This window comes from Monopterus albus, unplaced genomic scaffold, assembly GCF_001952655.1.
Source record: "Monopterus albus unplaced genomic scaffold, M_albus_1.0 scaffold88.1, whole genome shotgun sequence".
Taxonomy (NCBI): domain Eukaryota; kingdom Metazoa; phylum Chordata; class Actinopteri; order Synbranchiformes; family Synbranchidae; genus Monopterus; species Monopterus albus.
The window spans coordinates 1,335,999-1,361,661 of record NW_018127968.1 but is presented as its reverse complement, the minus strand read 5'-3'; the positions used below and the strand labels follow the sequence as shown (position 1 = coordinate 1,361,661).

General features: G+C 41.0%; 1 protein-coding gene across 1 annotated transcript in view; it reads left to right on the top strand.

The window, feature by feature from the left end:
• The window catches only part of map2 (microtubule-associated protein 2), a 75,809-nt gene that overhangs the window by 25,883 nt on the left and 24,263 nt on the right, over positions 1-25,663 (top strand). Inside the window, exons 4-6 of the mRNA XM_020607690.1 lie at positions 9,051-9,182; positions 17,330-17,605; positions 25,091-25,180. Coding sequence (XP_020463346.1) covers positions 9,051-9,182; positions 17,330-17,605; positions 25,091-25,180 — 498 coding nt within the window. The remainder of the gene's footprint in view (positions 1-9,050; positions 9,183-17,329; positions 17,606-25,090; positions 25,181-25,663) is intronic.

Below are 25,663 nucleotides of genomic sequence, written 5' to 3'. Positions count from 1 at the left end.
GGTATTTTAGGGTCTTTTGTTTGTGTGTGGGGCCCTTGTCTAGACAGTCCTAGGTAGCCATTATGTAGGTCAGTTTCACTTCACGTGGCTCAGGTGCACAGTGGAAAGGCACGATGTCTCTCTCAGTTAAGAAGTTGCAGATTAATTGTTTGTCCAAAATAATTTCTAGTGTCAGGTCTGGTTGCTTCTCTGCCAAGAGGAGGTGTCAGATGAGAAGGGTGAAGTACAAAGTGTCTACCACCCCATGCAGAAAAAGCTGGACTCCCCAACCTCAGGTCTTCAGCGTTGTCATGCCTTTAACTAAGGCAGCACAAAGTAGGTTGGCTGGTAATGGCTACGTGCCATTTACTAAATTTTCCTTAGCCATTTAGCTAACTACTTTGTAAATAATAGGAGTTTACCCAGATGCTGCACTTTTATTGATGCTTTTTTCCTTTATTAAAAGAAGGCGCCATAAGTCAGTGGTATTAATAATATGACCCAACAAACAAAGAATAGTAATCAATGTGGAACGTCATGCCTAATTTGTGCAGTAATTATTTCGGCCTACTTTGTGTGCTTTCTCCATCACCGTTACAATCACAACAAAGATACACTGACCATGAACTAAAATACACCATCAGTACACAAGTCAGTGGTCATCACCCACAGATCTACTCAGTCACGGGTGTATTAAGAAGAAATATATGCCAGATTACAAGATTTGCAACCCATTCATTCCTCTGAAAGTTGTTCAATGGCTCATACTCTGAAAAAACTCATTCCTTGGAATTTGTGACAGAAATGTTTTCACAGTTTTACAGCAGCTCCTTTTCCAGTGGTTCTCTATTCGGAAAAATGCTTGTGATGAACACAGAAGCTGCAATAATGCGGCTTGGCCACGACAATAACATTACTTTTACTGCCCAGCACTGTTCCTGGGGGCTTGAACCGAATTTCCTACTGCTCTTACAAAATGAATAAAACACAAACACTGAGAGCTTGGCAGTTTTTGTTACATTGGCTATAAATTTGTAACCGCCACCCACCTGCACTGGCCATTCCACAACAAAAGTACAACAACGGTTGGGAACTCTTTCTCCACTCGGCTTCCTCGTCACCGAATGTCTCTCAGACATTCATAACTCTACAATCAGTATTGACCATTCAGTTCTTGTGAATACTATTATTGCCCTTTCTCCCTCTCTTTGACACACACACACAGGCATTCAGTAATGCATTGCAGTGTGCTGTTTTCAACAACACATAACTGTGCATTCAAATGCACTGAAAGTATCTGATGTGAAAACACGTAGACCTTCTCTCAGTCTCTCTCTACCCTGCTGTCTTTGTGAGGGAAAACCTTAGTGGCATTTCCCAGCAGGTCTGTTTGACCTTCTCCTGTTTGTTTAGCCTCCTCTTACTCCTGGCTCATCCATCACACACCCAAGCGGGTGGCTGAACGACAAAGGCGGGCAATCCTGACCTGGGCCTGTGACCTAACGGATTCACACCAGTCAATATTAGTTTCTTTTATCCATGAGGGTAATCTTTCTCAAACATGACCACAATCTGTCTGTAACCTTAAAGCCACATTGATTTCTTTTGTGTGTGTGAACACTTATTGTATCATTTAAATCACTTTGACAGTTTTCATTTTGTAGAAAAACGAGATAAACTTGAGTCAGCGCAGCCTATGGCCCCCAGTTTCTTGATGCTGTGCTATGGTGGTTTGACCAGTCACGGTATGTGCAAAGCCAGTTGTAAGAGACATACAGTAAAGGCTTTTGGAACATTCTTATTATATTTACACATAAAATCATGTTGAAATATGTGATTTTATTCTATAGGACTGCATTAAAAATGTAAAAGTATCATTTAAAACCTTATATAACATTCCTTTAATATTCCTATGAGGAATAGTAGCATAGGGCATATGTTTACTTTTCATTCTTTCATATATTTTTTAAAGTTAGAGTATTCCTACAGTACAAGGGGAACTTGTGGAACTGTACATATGGTTTGTTGTACAGTATGAGGTTCTATTTAAATTCCTGCTTCCTTTCTAATATTAACTGTGAACAGTATGAGTGCTAACAATATATGGTTTGAATGGGAGTTAGTGTAGACAGACAGTGTTAGTAATGTTCATATTGTCAGCCACTGCAGCAGTGATGTAATGGCCCAGACCCCCCCACCACCACCACTCCTCAGGCTAGACTCTTTCATTTTCCTTCTCTCTCTCTCTCTCTTTCTTTGACCACCTCTGCCGTGCCTCTCTTTTCATCTCACTCCGCCACCTGACCGCCATTCACTGCACTTTGCTCATTTTGTTGTTTTTGTCTTAAAAAGATAAAAATGTGCAGATCTGTAGGTTTGATGCCATGAGAAATGGTACTCAAAAAATTATATAGCACTCTGTGAACATGTTTTTCATTTTCAAAAGCCATAAAGTAACATTTTATACCTGAAAGCGTAGAAAATCAGCTTTTCTCCTTGGTTACTTTAGATTCATCTCTCTTATACTTTACAGGTTTATCCAAGAACAAATGTCTATGTCCTGAATACTGGATAATGATCAAAGATCTGTGGTAATCCTGATTATTGGTGTTTGGAAACACGTGTTAATCTATACACACATATTCATAGGCTGTTATTGCCTATGTTTGATGGACTAAATTAATGAACTAAAGCTGAATATTAGTTTGCTCAGGCTGGATGATATTATCCTTACCACAAATAAAACACCTTAGTTCATAATTACAATCAACTCATTCCCTACGCAAATTACATAACAGTTGTTTCATTCATTTCATTAAGTGCAGCCAGAAACAATAAACTGTAACACTGGAGGAGTGTCTTCTGTCATCTCTCACCACACCCCAGCCAAAAATGCCAGCTGGTGCGAGTGAGGTGGCAAAGAATTTTGAAACTGGGATTCTAAAGCGTCAGTGCAAAACAGTAATAAAAATATTAAGATGGAGCTATTCTCTGTGAAATCTATTGAATTTGTTTCTTGCACATACAGTAAAGCTCATGTACTCCAGTACGTGGGTCTTGTGTTCACCACGGTGTTTTCTTTAGAATGCTTTGGTGTCTCCTGTCAATACGTTATATTACACTGGCGATGTTTGGATGCTTTTGGTGTCATCTTTCTTTAATAACTAAAGTTTAAAGTTATGTATGTGCCCCCTCTCTTTCTCTCTCTCATACACAGAGAGATATGTTCAGGTAAAGTTAGGTAATGATTAGTCATCAAGTTTGAATTGAGCACAGGTTGTCAGAGTTGAGGTCTCCATATCTCTGTGCTCGATGTGTAATCAGCTGTCATGTTGAACTTAAGGTGATCATATGTCATTGTTGTGCTTTCTTGTTGGTTTAAACATTAGGGGTGTGCGTCTTCCCCTATGTGATGGAGTGGCCCCGTCACAAATTGCTGACGAAGTATGTGGATGTACACGCACTCAGGAATAGGCCTGCAATGTAGGTAGGCTGTGTCGGCTTTTTGTGCTGTTTGGTGGCTGGTCCTGGTGTTTGTCGTCCATCTGTCAATTGTGAATACGGTTGTGTGTGTGTGCTGTGTAATTAAATGCCAGTGTGATTTAATTGGTAGGGGGCGGGGCCTTCGGGATTAAAAAGGGATCCAGGTCCTAGCCTAGTTGAGTTTTACTGAGCTGTATAGAAGGCTACACCAGTTCTGCTGATGGTTGCAGTGTCGTTTGTTATGTGTTTTTGTGATATTAGTTTTTTTTTCCTATTTTTCTGCTGGGCACCTTAGACGACGTTCACAATAAATTATTGATCTACACTGCATCTACGACTACGCCATCCTTTATTTAACTGATGGCCATAGAAGGCCGCATGAAGCTTTGAACCCTTTTGGACCATTGTATCGAAAATTGGTTCACTACTCAAAGCTTCACTCATTGAACACGTGGGTGACATCTTCTGGTGCAGTTTGAGTAGTTTGGCCAGACGCTGGTTTAGATGGAAGTTTAATTGATTCATTTGCCCACGTTTATTGCATGTTTCTGAGAAGGGGTGGACCGACTTAAATACGGGTGCTTTGTGTGAACTAGGACATACAGATGATTGTGTGAAATGGTCGGATTATATTACTGGGTTGTCAAGTTTGCCAACCTTAGGGAGGAGGGTGATAATGTGACGGAGTGGCCCCGTCACAAATTGCTGACAAGTAGGTGGAGCAAGCGGATGTACAGGCACACAGGCTGTCGGCTTTTTGTGCTGTTTGGTGGCTGGTCCGGGTGTTTGTCTGTCAATTGTGAATACAGTTATGTGTGTGCACCATGTGATTAAATGCTGGGGTGATTTAATTGGCAGGGGGCGGAGTCACCAGGTTCATGTCAGGCCTAGCCACAGGAAGCTGCTTGTTCTTCATCTTGGCCTTGGCCATGTTGTACTCACCCGAGTCGAAGTACTTTTGCCTTTTCTGCAGCCTCTTCATGAGGAAGTCTGAGCCGTCGGGCTTCTGGCCCCGGCCCGGGTACTTTTCCTTCAGCTTGGCCTCCTCAGCCTTGACTGGGTTTACATTTTTCTCCTGGGAATCCATGTGGACAGAAGACAAAAGGAGAAATCTGGTCTCCACATGGAGGTGTGAGTTCAAATCACACTTCTGACTCCATATGTGACGGGGTACTTCTTTAAGGAAAAAATAAAGGTGCACAGCAGAAAAATTAAGACTAACTTACAAAAACACATAACAAACGACACTGCAATCATCAGCAGAACTGGTGTAGCCTTCTATACAGCTCAGTAAAAGTCAACTAGGCTAGGACCTGGATCCCTTTTTAATCCCGAAGGCCCCGCCCCCTACCAATTAAATCACACTGGCATTTAATTACACGGCACACACACACACAACCGTATTCACAATTGACAGATGGACAACAACAAACATCCGGACCAGCCACCAAACAGCCGACACAGCCTACACACATTGCAGGTCTACTTCTCTGTCACACCCTATCACCCTATCTGATACGCAGACAATACAGCAACGTTTCTAACAATACAGTGCAAATCAGAACGATTTAAATTTATTGTAGCTTCTTTTTGAAGAACTATACATACATTAAAATGTATGAGTTGGTGTTTCCTCAAAGCAGTTTTGTATTTCAAGTAGAAGAAAACAAATGTATAAAACATCATGTCTGTTCTTTTCAGTAGTTGTAAACACTGAGCTCTGGTGCACAATAACCTTTGTACTGTGTCCTCCCGCTGTTTCAGGGTGTCATATAGTGCTGGGATCCATTTTTCACTGAAGTCCTGCTGACTTCGTACTGTGTGCCTCAGCTTCAGAGTTACTATTATTTGCCTAAATCCCAAATGTTCAACAATGCAGGTAGCTTATAGCCTCAGTTATTTACTTATCAGCTAATGTGCTCTGAAAATAGCTGCTATAACACTAGTACTGTCACTGCCTCGCACTGGCTGCTCTTGCAGCTAACTGTACTGTTTCCATGGGTTCAACAATGTGTTGCCTTCATAAGTGAGTAGCGAGGTTCATGGTGCTCACACATTTTTACATCGTGGAAAAGTTGTTGTTTTTTTTACAGGACCTGTGTAGCCATGCCATTGAACCTCGGCAGGAAATGAGTGCATCACACATACACGTGTACACACTCACACAGAGAGAAGTAAGAAGAAACTTGCCAAAAATTGGTGTATGATATCCATATGGATGGATTTTAGATCATTTTTAAATGAATTTGGTTCAAATTTGTTTGTTGTTTGTTTTCAGTACTTCAGATATGTAAGCTATGTGAAATCATTGAGAGAACAGAATAGAAAGAACGGTAATCTATTTCTGTTTGACCACCTAGAACGTCACAGAGTATGTCAGGTTTGCCCGGCTGCGCCTGCCTTCTCACTCCCCTCACTCTGTTTTTGCTCCCTTACCTTGATTACGTTATCCGACACACCTGATTAGTTCTCCCTATTTATTCCCTGCTCTACGTTCACTCCCCTGCCAGTTCTTTCTAGCCGTATCAGGCCTGTTTGTTTCCCATTCTCATTTGCTGTATAGTATCTTCACGTTTTGTCGTCCTAGTGCTGTTCCAGTCTATAGCTCCATTGTTTCATTCCTCCTCGCCTCTGTCGCTTCTCCGGACCACGGACCTCCTCTACCTCCTTCTCCACCACGCAGGTCGATGCACAGTCTCCTACTAACTGTATGTACAAACTCTGTTCTTCCTCAGTACTTTCCACCACGACCAGCCCAGGAGTGAGTCCCAGCGTCTGCAGCCCGGTCTTCTCCTCATCATTCAGCCACTGACTGTATTCACTTCTGCAGCTCGACACCCCAGTCCCACTTCTACCTGATTATTCATTTCCTTGTTATATTTCACTGTAATTAAACTTAACACTGCTTGCACTGAAGTCAGCCACCCGAGTCCGTCATATTTTTGTGACTTGCTCACCCCTGTGTTCGAGCTGATCTAACAGAGTAGACTCTTGGCAGCTACATATCCGCTCTAGGTCAGCTTTGTAAAAGTGAAAAGGGACAGCCCTAGTGGCTGAAACACACAGGATAATTTAGATCCAAAATACTTTGCAAAGGTCATAATAACATGCTGGACAAAGTGGTGAGTGTGGAGACAGACACGGCTCCAGAGCTTCACTAGACCTGCTTCTGGTTTCTGTCTGCCGCCTGTGCTGTGTCATCACAGTGCAAATGTGTATCTACTAAAGGCATCCAGGTATCTGCCAAAAGTTTTCCTTACTCATTTCTTTTAATTATGAGACATTTCTCTTCAAAGCATTCAGTCCTCTCTTTCATTGGAAACTCTTGACCGTACTTAATAGAAGTTACATGGGCTGAACATGTAGGGCAGTGTGGTACATCTCACAATGAGCTTGGATTTTTTTAATGTCACATATGTTTATAGGCCTATAAAAATTATTTACTATATTTTTTTACAAAACATCTTTTCTCTTTAAAGATAGCTGGAAAGACGGTGGTTATAGAGCCATAACTTATAATACGATGCAGATGTGTGTCTTCTGCCTGAGGTGTGTCATCTCCTGGTGTAATGGACCAGCCTGCATATTTACACAGGCCTTTCCAAGGTCCTTGTCTGATGCATGACTCACTTGTGACCCTCAACTGCGGCCGAGCTGTGGCCAGTCTAAAAACGCTTCCTCTGCTTTTCTAAATATTGTTGGTTTCAGAGATCTGAGGCTGTGGCTCTTTTAGCTACAGGCTGGCATCATTTATTATTGTTTCAGTCCTGCTCTTCGTCTTCACTGTGAAGTATGACACCGATTAATGGACTGAACATTGGTAGTTTTTGATAATGATGAAAAAATAAATAACATTTGTTCCTTTAAAAGTAAAGAAATTAATATTGTCAAAAAAGCATGTTAGCAAAGATGACTCATCAGGAGTGGCCTTTGTCGTCTTCACAGAAATATTGAGTTAATATTTATGTGCCCCTGTTTTTGTAAAAAGATGTGCTGCCACCAGGTCATTTCTTTAGATGCCATGTGCTGAAAATGTGCCAAAACAAGACACTGTTGTAACTTTAGTGTGATTATCAACCTACTGCTGCATTTTTAAAATGGGCACATTAGCATCCCAGGATGCAAGCATCCTTTTTCTTGCTTCTCTCCTCCAGAACTCTAACTTCCTCTTTTCAGTGGGATGTAAGTACGTAAGCCACTTATTGCTGTATGGTAGAGAAAAGACCTGCGGTGCTGCTGACTCACTCAGCTTTGATCCTTTGGAAAAGCTGCAGTCCTCATCAGGACTTAAACTCTCTCCTGATAAAGATGTACAGACGGGTGGCAAATCAGAGGAAAAGCTAACATAAAGTGGCTCAGTAAGGTGCTGGGCCACCACGTGCTGCCAGAACAGCTTCAGTGCACTTTGGCATTGAATCTCCAAGTCTCTGAACTCTACTGGAAGGGTGAACACCATTCTTCTAAAAGATGTTCCCTCATGTGGTGTTTTGATGATGGTGGAGGAGATGCTGTTTAAAATCTAACATCTTCCATTTCATCAATATAGGAGAATAAAGAACCTTTGAATAAGCAGGGTGAATTTAAAGGACTAGTCTGACAAATTTCTTGCCTGGTTTTAGATGAGAAGACTGAACCTCGTGTCTGTCAATTAAGAAGCTGAGGGAAAATATGCAGTGCGCTATATGGTCTCACAGTAGGTTTTAATATTAGTAGTAAATAAGCACAATTGTTACCATGCAGATATTCACTTATCTTGTACCTGCAGGTGATCCTAATAATAACCCTAATCTGAGCTCAGGAGTCATAAAATACTCATTCCAACATTCAGATAATATTGAAATAATACAATATGGACCCTGTTACCAAAAGCAGATTGGTGGCAGCAGCATACGGCCAAATATGGACCCTGTTACCAAAAGCAGATTATTGGTGGCAGCAGCATACGGCCAGCTAGGTCAAGAAAATACGGCCTAAGCGTGACATTAATCCTCTAATTGATTCAACACTACCTCTGAAGTGTATAAGATTCTCAATGTATCACTGAGGAGCTGTTTACTTGACTCCTATGTGCTTTTATTTTATCCTTGACATTACTATTTTTGGTCATGTTTGTCCATGATTTTTGGTTGTTTTGGTTAGCATTAACTATTCCACCACATCACTGTGCTCCAAACTGCTGTAGCTACAGCAGCACAACATATTGTTGTGTTGGATTTTACATACAAATGATAACTATCACAGATGATGGGTGATTGTCAGTTTACACTCAGATGCCACTTTATCTTGTGCACCTTACTGAAATGAATGCAGTGTAATAAAAGCTTACAATTTAGATTAGCGCTTATTTAACCCATTTAGGAAACATGTTGATTCAACTGTATGGCTATGTTCAAGAGTGTCGTTTGTGCTGCGGTTGAATTACACTGCATAACATGGAATGCTGTTTCCCTCATTGATATATGGGTGCATAAAATGTTTTTTTTTTACTCTCTGAATCTTTTCTGATATTTTTCCAGAAACTGGTTATTGTGTGCTGCAGCTTTGTGGACTGGCATGAAAGTATTGATCTTGTCTTTCATCATTACCAGGTGCTACTTCAAGGCTGCCCCCCTTGGCTTTTAATATTCCCCTGACGATCTTGACGTCAACCTGTGAGAGAAGACTGCTTTTATCTGTCTCCAGCTTGACTCATAATCCAAAGTCCCAGACCAAAGGAACAGGTAAGGGTGCCTGCTTTATAAGTTACCAAATGTGTTTTCTAGCTAAATCACAATGAAATGTTCCTGCACTAAAATTTACCCCACAGAACTTTAAAAGGATGATTGTGCTGCACAAAGATGTCCTGCACTCTGACAGTGCTCAGAATCAATATGATGTCAGTCAAATGATTTCTCATGCTTATCTCTGAATCTGAAGGAAAGCAGATGCAAGATATAACCATCTGGGGTAGCCACCGCAGGTGAGTGCATAGGATGATCACCTGACCACCTGGTCATCAGGTCAGGCAGCAAGCTGACGTAGATGTATATTCCTAGGTAGTTAGCTGAAATAGCTGCCCCAGCTGGCAGCCCAAATCCTGTATTTACTTTCCTTCTGACTCAGAGCTGCTGCAAAAATATCTTATATAATTATATTTCATAAAGGGACTGCTGCTGACTGCAGCACTTTTTGGTTTTGCAATTGTACAAGCAGCTCAACCATTCAGTGCCAGTGACAGTTCAGTCCAGGTCACGGCTGGCTGCATTTATTTTAATAGGAAGGAAAGCAGGAATACTTTAAAAGGAAAATCATACAAAAATACTGATTTATTATTTAGTAAAGGGCATTTTTTTAATCTTTCTCCATTTTTTTTATACCCTAAATATTCCATTGTGAACTTTTTATTGTGGTAAAATCGTATTGTGTGTTTTTGGTATCATTACATCCCTAGTACTAAGATGTTCTGTATAACCTATTGTATCTAAGTCTTGTGTATTTATGACCATGTAAAGTTAATATAATGGAAATAGGCGTTTTCATTTTGTCACATTCAGTCACATTCCCTTAATCTCACAAATACGAGATGGACCTGAAGCTTATACACTAACTTTCACTTTTAGATAATTTTATCCTCCTGATTTTTACCTATAACACAGCTACACCCCTAAACTACTGGAACAGCACAGCCTACATGTCCCAGAGTGTGAAGTGATCCTGTAAGCCTAAATCAACAGGACAAGAAGAACATGAATGTAAAATAGTTCTGGCCAGATTTCTGCTTTTAACACAGCAGCATCAGAATGATAGTTGACAATATGATGAGGAGGAAATAAAGCATTATTGTGCCCCAGGACTGCTGTGGCAGCTGGTGACATCACTGTAAACGATGAAATCATCTGATAGTAACAAGGTGTGTATGATGATGTGACTGACTTAGACTCTGGGAGCCTAAAAAGGTTTGTGGTAAATTGCGCCATTCGGGGGAGACAGGTCAGGGCTGAATATTACAGCAAGAATTCAGATGTTTTTTTTTTTTTTATATCAGTTCAGGGTGCATGAGCTGTGCATATCTGAACAATGCATTCATATTCAGCTGCATCCCTACTAAACATTTGAGATGTGATGAATACCTGTCAGAATGAGGAAAAAAGAAACATTTACAACAAGAGGCAGAGAGAGACGGAAAGAATGCCTGTTACAGCACCTCCACAGATGAAATGGCTGTGTGGGTGGATGTACATGTGAGTGCAGGCTGCTAGGAGCTGTGAGTGGGAAGTGAGTATTGAGTGGGAAGAGAAGAGCTGCTTTAGTGAGACAATCAGCACCAAGGCCCGCTGAAAGGCAGTCACGCTTTCATGGCTTCTCTTTGTTTTCTGTACTTCTGTAAAGACAGAGTCCAGGTAGTGAGGCTGGTGATGGATGGTGGATGAGTTTTTATGTATGCCGTCCACTGTCTGTTTATGTGTGTGTGTGTGTGTGTATGTGTGTGTGTGTGTGTGTATGTGTGTGTGTGTGTGTGTATGTGTGTGTGTGTGTGTGTATGTGTGTGTGTGTGTGTGTATATATGAAGGTCAGCAGCCACTTTTAACTCCTATTTTTTCATGTGAAATCATGAAAATCATGATGTATCTAGTTAGAGGTCTGAATAGGAACAGGAGAATAGAGTGACCAGACAAAACATGAATAAATGATAATTTACATACTTTTATATGTGAATAACAAGAAAGAATTTAATAATATTTGCTCATTGTGATCAAAGGAGGTGCAACAATTGCACAAAACCATATTCAGTGAAACCCCAGAAACCTGTATGTGGTGGATGTAGGTGTAGATTGATTGTGCAAAAGAACAACAGCAAGAAGGAAGAATGAGGCAAACTTTCCAAATGAGTGTTCTTGAATATGTGTTTGTCAGGATGTACTTGTCTGGCTGACAAATCAGAAGAGGTAAATGAGAAAGTTCAGCTTTAGCTTTGATTATCAGTGCTGTGACTGACTAGGCTTTTTACTGTCGTAATAGGAGGCCTAATAGTGATCTCAAAGTATTAAACATATTTTGAAAAGTTATAGATAATAATAGACAGGAATTTGACATTTAGTCTTTTGAAAAACTTAAATTAAAGTTGACAAAAAAAAAATTAACAACAAATTGGACCTTAAAGGGGAAGCCTGGGTTTAGACACACAGAGATAACTAGTGGAGCCAATTAGAACATCTGAGCCATGAATGAAGGTGTTGACATTAATGTGTACAGGTACACTGTAGATGGACAGATGTGCACGTGATTATATATTGTATTTAAATATGTATACTCACACAGACTTTGATGCATTTAGATGTATGTACACTATACATATACACAACTCAGCTGCCTTTACTGATGCAACTTTTTGGGCTTTACTGACTTCAGAACATTTTTATTTATTTATTTTAACATTCCTTCTTCTCTGTTATTACTTCATCCTTTGTATTGTTATTATTATGACTACTACTGCATTCCCCCGCTGTTACAATTATCAGTATTTTAGATGATTATAGTTCTTAAAGGATGATTAATTAGGGCTTATGAACTCATTTTGCATATTGTCAATGAGAAAGGAATAATATGAGTTACCTGTTCAGGTTGTAAAACAGGTAAAATGATTATGGGAAATATTTGGTAAAGTTCAAGCAACTTTTACCACATGTGAGGGAAAGGATCAGGGTCTTGGACAGAAGAAGCAAGCAACGACTTTAGGGACGAGCCTGTCTGATGTCAACATTATAAGTCATTACTCGTCTTGAGACCAGGAAGCGACTGGTGTCTGATGTCTGTGTTGTTCATCAGTGCTTGCCCAGAGGTTTTTAATATAACTATGCCATAATTTATGGATTGATTTCTGCTAAAGTGGTATTTTTTTATGTGGCTCAACATATTTAGCATACAAGCCAAAAGAATTATAGCTGGACGTGGAGTATTTTTCAGCTGAAATGCCTTTAAATCAGCATTTACAACCTTCATTACAATTCTCCACTGAAGGCTGCTCTGATAAGGTCTTTTTAACTGTATCTTTAAGCAGTCATGAGATGGGAATCTCCAGATTTTATGAAAGGGCAGCAGTGAAAAATAGAAAAAAACTACCCTGACATGACTTTACTATTTCAACCTAATATAATACAGCTCCTATTACTGTGACAATTTATTGACTGAGAATGAATTTATCAATTTCATACAGAACCAGAATGACCTTTCTATGCCTGTTAGGATAAAATTACCTGACCACTGGACTCTATGGCCTAGTCTCACACTAGTACCAGCAAAACTCCCCCTGGACTAACACATGCAGCCTTACATGAAAATTGCCTGAAACTGTTAGTGGTGAGAAATGTGTTTAGTTCCTGTTGAGAGTTTGATGAGATCAATGCCACTCTTTTGTTTATTCTGTACAGATGTAGCTGGAGCCAGCAGCCAGTTAGCTTTAGCTTTGGATAAACACTGGAAGCAGTGGGAGAGTCTATCATCACCTCTAAAACTTGCTAATTAACAAGTCATATCTCATTTGTTTAATCTAATCCAATACAGAAGCAACAATATGAATTAAATGTTTTATGTGGGGTCATGTACCAGACTTTTTTTTTTTTTTGAGTCATTCTTATACCTAAGTTTGTAAATGTTTCCAGCCTTTATGCTAAGCTAAACTAGCTAACTGTTGGCTCCAGTTACACACTGTACTTACCATAGCTACATGAGTGTGGTACACATCTTCTTCTCATTTAACTCTTGACAGAATGCAAATAAGCTTGTTTGCCAAATTGTCAAACTGTTTCTTTAAATATTCATATGTATGTCTTAACTTTCCAATACTGGCTACAAATATGAACACATCTTTGTCTTTTTGATGAGGTAATGAAAATATTGCCTTCCCTAGCTCCTTACCCTAACCTTAATCATCACAACTAAATGCTTAACCCCAACCTTCACCCTAACCTAAGCCTAATTCTACCCTTGACACTAAAACCAAGTGTTAACCCTCAAGAAGCCATTTGAAATAGACGACCTTCCAAACATCCTCACAACACTGGTATTGAACAGAAATTTGTCTACACAGCCACAGGATAACATCCACACACACGCATGCACACATTCAGAGGAAGCTGATGTTGTGTCCCAAAGCTCCCCTCCTGCTCTCTGGCTCCTGCAGTGAGACGGCCCTGAGAGGAGAGCCCTGCAATGCAGCAGCTTCTGTGTGAATCATGCACGCACACACACACACACACACACACACACTGTGAGATGATGGCGTGTGAAAGTGCTCAGATCGTAGGAGGAGATGAGGAGAGAGAGAGAGCAGAGTGAAGGTAAAGATGAAACCTGATGAGAGGAGGAGGAAGAGGAGGAGGAGGAGGAGGAGTGAGTAGGAGGAGGAACACTGATGTAGGAAGAGGAAGGTGAAGAGGGAAGAAAAAATAATAGGTGGGAGGAAGATTTCTAGGTGAAAAGATGTTCAGGCAAAAGAAGGAGCAGCTAACAGCCATGGTAATGACAAATGAACTATTTAATTAGCTTGGTGATTAGCTTGTCTCAGCAGACTTCATCTGGGTGATTCAGTCTTGGTTCATCTGTTTAAGATGAACATACATTGTGACACGTGCATAAACTGTCAAGGTCAAAATGGCATGACACTAATGAAAAAATCTTCACAACTCGCAAGTTAATCTTCATATAACTTTTCCTTGCAGCACGGTGTGGTCGTTAGATTTTGCTTTGCTAATTGCTATTTTTACATGAGAAGGTCTTTTGTAGGAACAGCCTCTAATTAGTCTCCAATCTGCTGATATCTGCAAGTTCTTGCTTGATAGTTTGTTGAGCTTAGATGTTTCATGTCAGTCTATGAAAACTACTAAACAATACAAAACAGCACTCAACAGTAATGCTACAACACAATTAACAGAAGATAGTGTCTAGTCAGTGAGCTGTAACATGCACGTCTAGCACCTCTCTGACTCCATATTTTAAGAACAATACGCCTATTACTGACACTATTGGAGGTGGAAGGAATTACATTATTTATTTATTTCTATTTCCACCTTACCAGGTGCTTGTCTTTGTTAGCGGCCTGGCAGTTGCAATAATAATGAAGAATCTCTTCTTTATGTGTGATGCATTTAAGTACCAAAACAACATTCAAAATTTTATAGTCTCACTCTTAATGGACTATATGTTTTAGCCAGACAGTCCCAATGCTGTTCTGAGGCTATGATATTTAGAACAAGAGTTTGTGTTTAAGTGTGTGTGTGTACATTTAATGTATGTAAGTGGTCTATTTGTCTTTCTTTCTCTACAAAACCTGTTTAATCAACCACAGTTTTCAGCCAGAGATGCTGCACTTGATGCACTAAATGGGAACCGTAGCATCAAGCATCATTCTGGCAAAGTGCCACAGGCTTTTTGCCAACCTCAAACCTGCTGCCTACTTAGGTCTACTCTTATCACCATCTCATAAAGTCTCACTAGACAAAATGTCTGGAGAACAGTTTCTTACCTGTTGTGCAGGTAATATGCAGGGACATTTATCTCCTTGCTGCTGACTTGTCATCGTATTTGGAGTTTTCACATCAGAGCAATTTACAGCACTCTTTCAGTATGACAAGCACAACATCTTAATAAGTAAGGGTGAGACACTGTTCTGCATTGCATCCCCAGTTTGAGTTTTATGCTAATGTGAAAGGTGTAGCTTCACATGATAGTATTTTCTAAAGCCTCTCTAATTTCAGGACACAGCATGCTGAATTGTGAATGCTTTGTAGTAGTCCCAGTTTTGTTCTTTGAGGCATTGACCCAGCAGGGGGTGCTGTTTCATTAACACATAGCATACTCTTGCTCACAAATATGCACATATCAGCACCTCAGCAGGCCTCTGGGAACCCAGACCAGACTTCCTTCAAGGTTCAAGGTTCAAGGATTTTATTGTCAATTCACCATATGTGCAGGACATACAGAAAACTCCTTCCCACCTATCACACCCCCACTGACAGCCTGAGCCTGGCCAACAGACAGGATGATCTCGTTGGATATGGATATCAGCCACAGAGCTCAAAGTGACGTTCATCATCAGACAGAACCCAGTATATTTATATGTGTTTGTGTGTGTGTGTGTGTAGGGACACGGTGGGTGAACAAGTAACAGACAAGCATTTCCAGGGAGGGGATCATCTAAAATGTATTGCTGTGGCTTTCGGACAGAGACAGGTTGAGCATGTTTTGAGGACACTGTGCAGTGTTGTGCACTGTCGAGTGTCTGCGGAGGCTTCATTCACGCTGATGTTCCCTTCAAAGCTGAGTAAATTAAAGCTCCATTGACTCCTGACTTAGATCCATTTAGGCTGCAAGAGCTTACAGCCACCGCATTTTGTCTGCAGCTCTATTCTATTCCTTCTGTTTAAGGCTGCTCTGTTCCTCTGTGCTCTGACCGTGTGACTTTCTAATTTCACTGTTTTCAACTTTTTTTTTAGCTGATTAATCTATATAATGTATTTTATATTTTTATCAAAATCTTTGTCATAATTTAAATTTCAAATTGGATTCTAATACCAAATAAAGACCTCGTTTCTTCTTTGAAAACAGAAAACTGTCTCCAAAGCCGACTCTCACACTACTGTCCTCTGGACACTGTCTACCACAGTGCCCTTTAATTCATTACTGCAGGGAGTTATTGCACTCGACACTTTCTGTGATACGTAAAAGTCGGCTGATCATCACTGACATCTTCAGAAGACATCAGCATAGCTGTGCTTTCATCTACAAAGGTCATGCTGTCAAAATATTTGTGAATGGGTAAACGGCCGAATAGTGTGAAAATGCTTTGAGTGTGCTGTAACGCATAGAAAAGCGCTATACAAGTATAAAAGCATTTAATGTCTTCTCGGGCTTCTCTTGCTAAAGAGATCTAAATCATGACTGAATAAATAAAGAACTGCAGCTAGTGCTCTCTGGACTGCAGGGTTAAATTCAGAAAATGGAACAACATAGCTACTGTAGATAACATAAAGACAAATATAATAATATACTTATCCAACTAACTCAGTTACACAGAAAGGCTGCACCATGGACTTAATGTATGCAAGCTTGTGTATTGATCTTAGGTCTCATCAGACCCATTCATCTCCTTCCCCCACCTTCTGCCCAGTACTGTCTAAGAGATCACTGTATTGCTGCACATGCCTCAGGCGATTATGTGGGCTAATCAATATGTTGCCCCTTTGCTTCTGCTTGATCTCCTCTCCAACCTGTTCTGATGAATCATCTGCACTCAGCATAGGATTTCATATGCATGTAAGTCCTACAGTGGTATGTGTGGTGCTGGTCAACACTGGCAGTACCTGTAATACAGATTGCAGGTGTTTGAAGTGTTTTACCACTGGATTAACAGATCAAATTTGACTGTAGACTGAAATTCACACTATTTGTCTAACGTTGGACTGGATCTTGTCAAACTGCACCGAGCCCACCTTACAGCTCCACAGCCTTGAGTCACACCAATCCAAGGTCTGCTCCGTTCATTTACATACTGCTCTGATTATTACTTGGGCCACCGGCTATACGAGTCATTACACATACACAAATCAATAGGGTTTCATCCAGTGGTTGTCACCTGCCTGCCCACATCCAAGGACATTATTTCACACAGCCACCTACACACAAACTTACACGAGCAGTTTTCAGATCGTGCTGTTGACAGTGAAGCTCAGTGGGGTTGCAGCAGGGAATGATTTGTGAATGTGACTGGTGCAGCATGTCCAAGGGCCTTTTCAGACCTGCACAGTCTTCATTCTCCTTGGAGTTAAAAACACTGACATGCTGGATTTTGACCATTCTTCACCTTCTTGCTTCCTTTCTCCATCCCTTCTAGTCTTTCAGCTAGAAATAAAGACCTCCTCCCTTGCCTACCCTCCCCTGCTGCTAGCTAGCACCAGCATGGCAGACAGTCGAGAGCCAGAGGATGGTGCCCCTCAGTGGGACCCATCAGGGGGACAGGAGCCCACTGGCACCCACGGCGCCAATGGTTACTCTTCCTCAGCCTACAGGAGCTGCCAGCCTGGTGCGGCCCACATGGCCACTGCCTCCTACTCTGCCAGAGAGAATGGCTTCAATGGGGAGCTAACTGGAGCTCACGCTATAACTGCAGGTAAGATGGCTTCACAGCTTTAAAATATTCCTCTTTTACCTGTCATTAGAGGTTCACCTGACATCTGTTTGCTTTCATGAATTGCACCAATATCAGGAAGCGATGGGGTCAGTGGGTGCATTGCATTGTAGTCACTAAATAATAGGTGCTTATTTGCACTGGTATACTAAAGGAAGGTTGTCTTAGGGAAAACATGCAAATATTAAAGACAGCTGGCATAGTCCAAACCATGGGTAATGGAGATCATAATGATTTTTGCTATTAGCGTCAAAGGTTATAAACATAGATGCAAAGTGAGGTCTGTGGCAATATGTGAGAATGTGATTCAGAAGCAGTACGTCAGAAGGACTGCTGAGATGTGTGGCAGGAGCCCTCTTTTTGACAAACTTGGGCCAAGCACCAGCAGAGCAGGTCACGGTTTAGTCAGCTGAAGCCCATCTGGTCAGTTCATTTGTTATTCATTTCATGTCCTGAGGTGCAGGCACAATGACACAGAAGAGGTGGAGCACAGATGTTTCTGCATTCTGAGGACATTTTGACTGATCCTGTCAACTTCAAAGGGCTATTTGAGGTTTAAAAGAAATTGTTTTAGGGTTCGGGGTAGAATTTGGTTTAGGTTAGGGTTAGGTATTTATATGTGACAGCTAATGTTAGGGTAAAGGGTAAAAGAATACAAAATGGTACCGGAAAACCTGAATTGAATCCAAAGTTAGCTGGATAAGCAACTAATCTCGCTTCATGGTACAGGCCCCAGGTCTGTTTACGTGTGTTTGATGTATGCGTATGTGTGTTTTGGTGTACAGTATACTGTATGTATTTGTACCTGGTCTGTTTTTGTGCTTGGGTTTGCAGCACTCTTGACTCCTCCCTAGAATATCATGCTGTTATTAACGGTGCTATAATGAAGACATAAAATCTATCTCTGTGCCCTCAGCCCCCCACCACACCTTCACACCCTGGAGACAAGAATGATAATGTACTAATGGTGTAGCCATGGCAACTGCTTCCCTACAATTTACTTTGCCAGGGCTTTTGTTCTTTCCACAAGTAGCTTGCCACAGACATTCAGCATGTAAAGACAAGCACCCAATTAACCTCCCATCTCCCCGTTATTAGGGCTTAACTGATACTACTTTTGAAGGCTGATAACGGTGTCTTCAAGTGTAGCTGCCCATTGCCATATGACCATTTTATGACCTCATTGTCTTTAGTTATTTAATATCATTCAGTTTTAAAATTTCAAGTCAAATTTTGGAATAAGGAACCAAAGGTGCAAATGACTGTAAGACAGTTATCACTGATTTCAGGAACATCTCACTTGTTTCAAGGTTTTTCATGCAAGTGTTTATAAATTGAGGTGAAAGAGTCAAATCTCTGCATTATAATCCTATAATAACACTTGATTCTCATTCAAATCAGACTGACTTGCATTAGAAACTATGAAATGGACAGCTACTGTCTAGAGTTAAAAGATATGGAAAATGAGCTGCATCATTTAGACCACTCTCTTTTTAAGTCAGTTCCTCTTGTCGCATTACTTGACATGCACTGCGCTCTAATACAAATGAAGCTACTTTAGCCAGTGGATCAACATAATTAGCCACTGCCAAGGCCTCGTGTGTTCCTCTAGCTTGTTATTAACACCTATCAAAGACTTGAGAGCTATAAAGAGCCTCTTTACAACTTTAAAGTCAAAGCATGATATGGACAAGAACATGCTACTTTTTGCTCTGAGAGTTCAGAGCCATAGATGTACAGTAAGTTTCAGCCCAGCATCTAAAAATGTGCTTTCATTCTCATGTCATGGTCTAAATGAATCCATTCAAAATTAAAATTGCCTCACATAGTAATATTAATGATTGGGTGTATCAGTACGTTTTTCTAATCATCTGCCTACAAATGCCACATTGTCTCAGTAGCTGCTGTGTAAGCAAAGCTGTCTGACTGCAGAGCATCCTGTCAGCGCACATTAGCATAACTCCAAGGCAGGGCAGGGTGTGGGTAAGTGGGGCAGGATGGGTGACAGAAGGGCTGATGCTGGCACTCAGTAAACCTTCTCTCCTTGTGAAAAGCCCTTCAGACAAGAAGAAGAACTATTGATGCACAAAAACTGCCCTCTTGACTTTCCTTTGAAATTATGTTGTTAAAGCCAGCCGGCCATGCTGGAAGTGGTCAAGACAAAGAGACAGAGAGGGAGGGAGGAAGAAACAAAGTGAGCTAATAGAAACAGAAAAAAAGATTTAAGGAATTGTTGAGCTTTTCCTGGGGAGTGGCTGGCTTGCATAAATCGAGGAAGCCCTTGTGTTCTATTGGGGATATTGCACTGACTGATGTCTACATCATTAAGCTGCGTAGTGCCGAGAAGCCTGGACAGGATTTTCTGTTGTTAGTCCGTCCACATCATCAGCTTAAATCAGTATGTTTGGTTGCAGCAGACAGAAGATTTCCTAAAAAAATCCTGTGATGTTGAAGTATGGACACAGACAAAAAGGAGCCAGTCCAAAGTCTGAATATGTTTGAGACATACTCACTGAAACGAATGCCTCTGACTGAAAGAAAAATATTGAGTTTACTAGAAAACATCTTGGCTCTTAAGCACAAAATGCAAATGTGTGTATTTTTGACAGAACAGTGAATATTTTGTGTTAAGGGACATAAAAGCATATTTTGTGCATTAAGTGAGGACTCGTTAGCATTCTACTTTTATGACAATAGGACTTTCCGTGGACAGTGTCTGAGGAATAAAATTGATGGAGCAGAATGAGACATTCTGTTCCTGGTAAAGACGCATGTTACAGATCAAAGTGCAACTCGACCACCAACGGTTCCATTGGACATTTGGCTAAGTAGTCGGCTAATGTCGCCACAAGCCTCAAGTCTTTTCAAACTGGGGGTCTTCCTACCCAGATGGTGCTGACTCACTCAAGGCTTTTTTTGTTTATCAGAATTTGCGCAGCTTCCTCTGGAGCCACAAAAGACTTTATACGCACATCCTTTTTCACATATGCAGTAGTACTCCCTAAAACCAAGGAAACCAAGTTTTTAAATGTTCCCTTTGTAAGAGCAGTATCAGCAACTCCCGTAAATAATGATAATTTCCTTCATATTCAAAATCTCATAGAACATTTTTCACCAGTTGTTTTTATTTTATATTATTTACAGTGCTCAACATTTAGAAATAACAACTTTGTCTCAGAGGTCTATGCAACATACAGCACCGTCTATTCTTTGACCCTTGATTTGGATAAGGAAACACTTTACAAAAAACAGTAACAGACAAGGAAGCGCTTTTCGCAAAGGGATGGACATGTAATAAATGTTGTATAAACAGAGAAGACATTATGATATTTATATGAAATAGCCTAGCCTTGGCAAACACAATGCAGATACATGGCCCGGTCATGCTACAAAGTGTTTGCTCTTTGCTTTAGTGAGCACTAGATCAGAGGGTTGTAATTTTCTACTGTTACTATTTCTACTAATTACTAAACAGGCTGCAGCATTGAAATGAAACTGCCTATGAAACCCATGGCCATATCGATTTAGCCTAAGCAGATACGGTGCAGGCGTACAGTACAGTAAGGCTGAGTCAAGCCACAGAGCGCTCACCCTTTGAGGACAGACGTTAAAAGCAATTTAAAAGTATGCTAGGTCAGATTAAAGTAGCTTGAGGCTGAGAATGGTGCTGCCTGTCATTTATGATGGCATTGGTGTGTTTTGTATTTTCCTGCTATGAATGACTGTGTTTATGCTGAAATGGGAGGAGGCGCAGTTGAGGCCATGTGTATGTCAGCTAGGCAGTGTAGTGCAATGCTGGTGCTCATTTTGACCCGAAACACTAATAACGATAACGCCTGTTCAGACCACCTCTTGTCACAATCACAGGTGCATTTGCAAATTTCCTGACAAGTGCAATGGCTAGGAAGCACAAGATCAGGTACCCTGATGTACTTTAATGGCCGATACAATTTAAAATGAACCTTTAAATCCATGTGAGGACACACCAGGATTGCAGCCAGCGGTGATCCGCAGTTGGTGTTTGGGAATCCAAATCCTCTTAAAAAAAGAACTGCACATAATAGCATATGACAGCAGCTCATGAGCCAAGATACATAACAAACACCCTGCAGACATCCCGATTAATCCTGTTACGCAGGTAAAGTCAGCCCAACCTCACTGTTCAACGCTGTCACTGTTAAGTTAGAGTTTCGTCAAACAAACAGATTTCATACAGATATATCTTTGTTAATACCACAGGGATATAAGATGAGTCTGTTTTTGCATGTTATGGTGGTTTGATCAGCTCCAAAAGCAGCTGTAGATAAGATAAAGTGGGCGACACACCCACTGGCTGTGATCTCTGGACCAGAATCAGTTTCAATATAAACACTGTGATTACAATATGATACTATTGTATTATTTTAAAAACAATGAAATGTTTAGGTCACATGCGAGACCCCTTGGATTTCACACATTGGATGCAGCTGTGAGTTAATTACACTATATAACTGCTGCTGGATACAGGAACAAAGACCTTCTTCCATGCACACATGCTGGTCAGTGATATTAGGAGACTGCTGAGTGGATATTTATGTTCAGTAGTGTTCTACATAATTACATAGTTTTGTCACTGTCAGTTTAGGAATGGAGTACATCGCTTGTAGGAGAAGACGACACATCAGTCAGTCAGGTTTCCATCTTGCGAGAGGATGCTGGTTTGATTGGACAGAGCTAAAGCCAGCCTGCTCACAATGTATTCCTCTCTGCAATAATGTAATAATGTATCTCTACTGCTGGAGAGTTCATTCATTTGGGCATTGCAAAGAAAGACATCAGATCCATACGACTTCAGTGGGATTATGTGCATGACCACTGTGATCAAATAGAGTAAACATGCATTGAACAATAAAGATTTTGTCATGTCCATGATGTGGATATTATAATTATGAGATAATTCATATTAACAAGAAAATATTAAAGGAAAAAAGTCATGTTTATGGAATACAATGTTTTCATTTGTCTTTTTTGACATTCAGAAATGACAATTTGACCCATTGTTTTAAAACTGATAAACAGAATAACTGGTTTTCTGTATTTTTCACTACTAGAAAAAAAGCAAAAGCAAACAATTTAATGAATCATTTTTATTTCAGTGTTAGATTCACTCTGATCTACTTCATATATCAGAAAAATGTCCAGCTACAACACACAGGCTGAAACCTCCATGATACTGTAAGTTGCTGGCTTCTGAATTGTGTATTGACCCGAGTTAGTGGGTCGCCAGTCTGTTTCTATGGCAACCACTTACGTTACACATTTTGGGTAGCGACTGGTATCATACCAAATGGCACTCCTGCTCTCTCCATGCCCTCTCAGTCCTGCTGTGCGTGTGTTTGTGAATGTGTGAGGCAGCCTGGCTGTGTGTTGCGTTGTCTCGGGGCTTCAAGTCGTGCACTCGGCTCAGAGAAGGCGCATTCTCAGCTTCACCCTGCCTGTCATACAGGTAATACACACTTTTACTTGACTGGGAGAGAATTTCTGGGAGTTTGTATGATGGCTGTGTATGATTGTTAATGTAGATTTATTGATGTGATGCAACCGCTCTGTGTACCAAGTCAGCTGTTTGTGCATGTGGGATATTTTGCCGCCAAAGCCAATGAAAGCCAAACGGCTGAGTCATTTGACATCACTATGTCAGAGAAATGCTGAGACAATCAGACCAGGCTCGTTTTCATCACTGCCACTAGCGTTATGAATGTGACAAGGTTAGTTTTTTACAGTGTTATTGCTTTGTGAATGTGCATGTCTGTCGATTTGTTTGGAAGAGTAAACAATCCATGACATCTTATTGAACCCGGTGCCCTTGTTGGTGCTTTTTGAATGATACTTGAAGCATGTCTGGAAGAAACTGCTTTTTTATCCTCCAAAGCCATATGCTTCAGCTCCCTCTTTAGAATAAAACTAGTGCTCAGTTAGCTTTTCTCTTCTTTTTTATTTATCTGCACTTACTAAAGAGGATGAAATCTCAGGAAAGGCAGCAGGGATCCCTCTTCCAGGACAGACAGACGTAAACATATATGAGGAACATGATCATGGAGGAAAAGCCCAATTTCCCAGTGCAGCTGATCTGGGCCACATGACCTCCCCTCCAGACAAGGACCTGGCTGGAGGACAGACCCAAGCATATTATTCACACATACTGTATAGGGGAAGGAAACAAGCACATATTAGAGTGAGAGAAAATGCAGAGGGATTGAACAAATGGACAGGAAATGAACAAAATGAGGAAGAGATAGACAAACAAGAGGCCTGGACTCCTGAAGGACTGGGATCCAGATCTAAACAAGCCATGAATAAATGGTAGACCTTTACTGCACTTTGCTGTTGAAAATGGGAAATGGCTGATTTGAGTTGGTGAGTGGGTGGTGTTAAGTGTTCCCGGAAGAAGCATGTGTATGCGTGTAATTGCATGTGTGTATACCTGCCAGCGTGTTTGTGTCAATGTGTGGGTGATGCTGGATAGAAAAAGGTCCTGAAACAGCGGTAGAAAAAAGCACCACACTGCCACACAATCCTACATAACCACTGTTACTATGCAAATGAAAGCAGGTTTGATTAGAGCTGTGCAGTGCCCCCTGCATGCCACACAGTATTTGAACTGATTCTTCCATACGCAGAGGTAGGCGGGTATAAAACAACAAAATTGATTTTAAAAAATCCATGTATATTAAAACCTCCACATACTCCTGTCATACATTGGCTTCTTCCTTTGAGACTCAGCCATTGTTTGCTCTTGCTGTTTGCCTTTTCCTACAGTAATGTCCTTATGTAGCCCCTGCTGCCCACCAGGTTCAGCCAGACAGTATTCACAACCTCTTTGGTAGCATTGTCACCAGCACTGTCATGAAGAGTGTAAATATAATGTTAATAAGACCAAATTCTGTAAGGTATGTTATGAATGTCTGCAAGCTCAAATTGCATTTCAGTTTCATCTCCAAAGGGGGTAAGCTGTACACTCTAGTCTGGTCCATGTTTAATTTTCAGTCTGCACTTTTTTGAGGATGCTGGGTTTCCATGGTGACACTCAGAGCCTTCACCAGCAGCCCTAGCATCCCCACAGTTATGGAAACAATTTCAGCAGTGTCAGAGTGATGTGGGGGGGAGAGGTTTTTGCTTATTTGTTTTTTGAGAAATGTAGCGGGGTTTAACATGAATGTATCCCCTGAAAGTTGACTGAGCACATTTCTGCCTTTCAGCAGCTCCTGCTTCACATTCTCACCCAGTTTTACAGATCGAATCCTGGAAACTACCCAGTATAACCATAATGTCCAGATGTACTGAAGCAGCTGGAGAGTCAGGGCTTCTTTTCTCAGCCAGTCTCACAATTTAAAGCAAATTAATTTTCAAACATTTCATCTAAATGCTTTTTTCTTTATAATAATCTTAAAGTTGGTTGACATTGTGTGTGTGTGTCTTTGTGCTCAGAGCAAGTGTCAGCACGGATTGTGCAGGAAGTGACAGCAGAAGCAGTGGCGGTACTGAAGGGAGAACAGGAGTCTCAAAGGCTGCCATCAGGTAAGCCACACGCACACTCGATAGGACAAGTGTTATGACAGAAACAACTCTTTCTTCCATCTAGTGGTCAGAGGGGCCTGGGGTCGACCAGCTTGGCATCAGGCGGGATGCATTCTAGAGTGGTCACCAGTCTTTCAAACAGCTATGGGCAAGTCATCTAAACTGCAGGTCTTCTGACTGTGGAAGGAAACTAGAGCAGCCATTCATTCTGCTATTTAATTATTACACCTTTAATACTTATTCAAGAAGCTAGACAAACTGGGATGGGACAAAATAGGCATCACACACAAGAGTCTTGTCTGTCATGAGAAAGTTTTTTCATGCGGTGACACCATATTTACAAAGTAAGCAGTCATCCACAGTAATCGCAGCACACCAGGGTCAGCAGAGCAGGGACTGGGGACAGATGATGATGATAATCTCCACATGAGCCTGCAACGGTGGCTGCAGAGAGTGTTACAGTTGTAACAGGTTTTTGCTGTA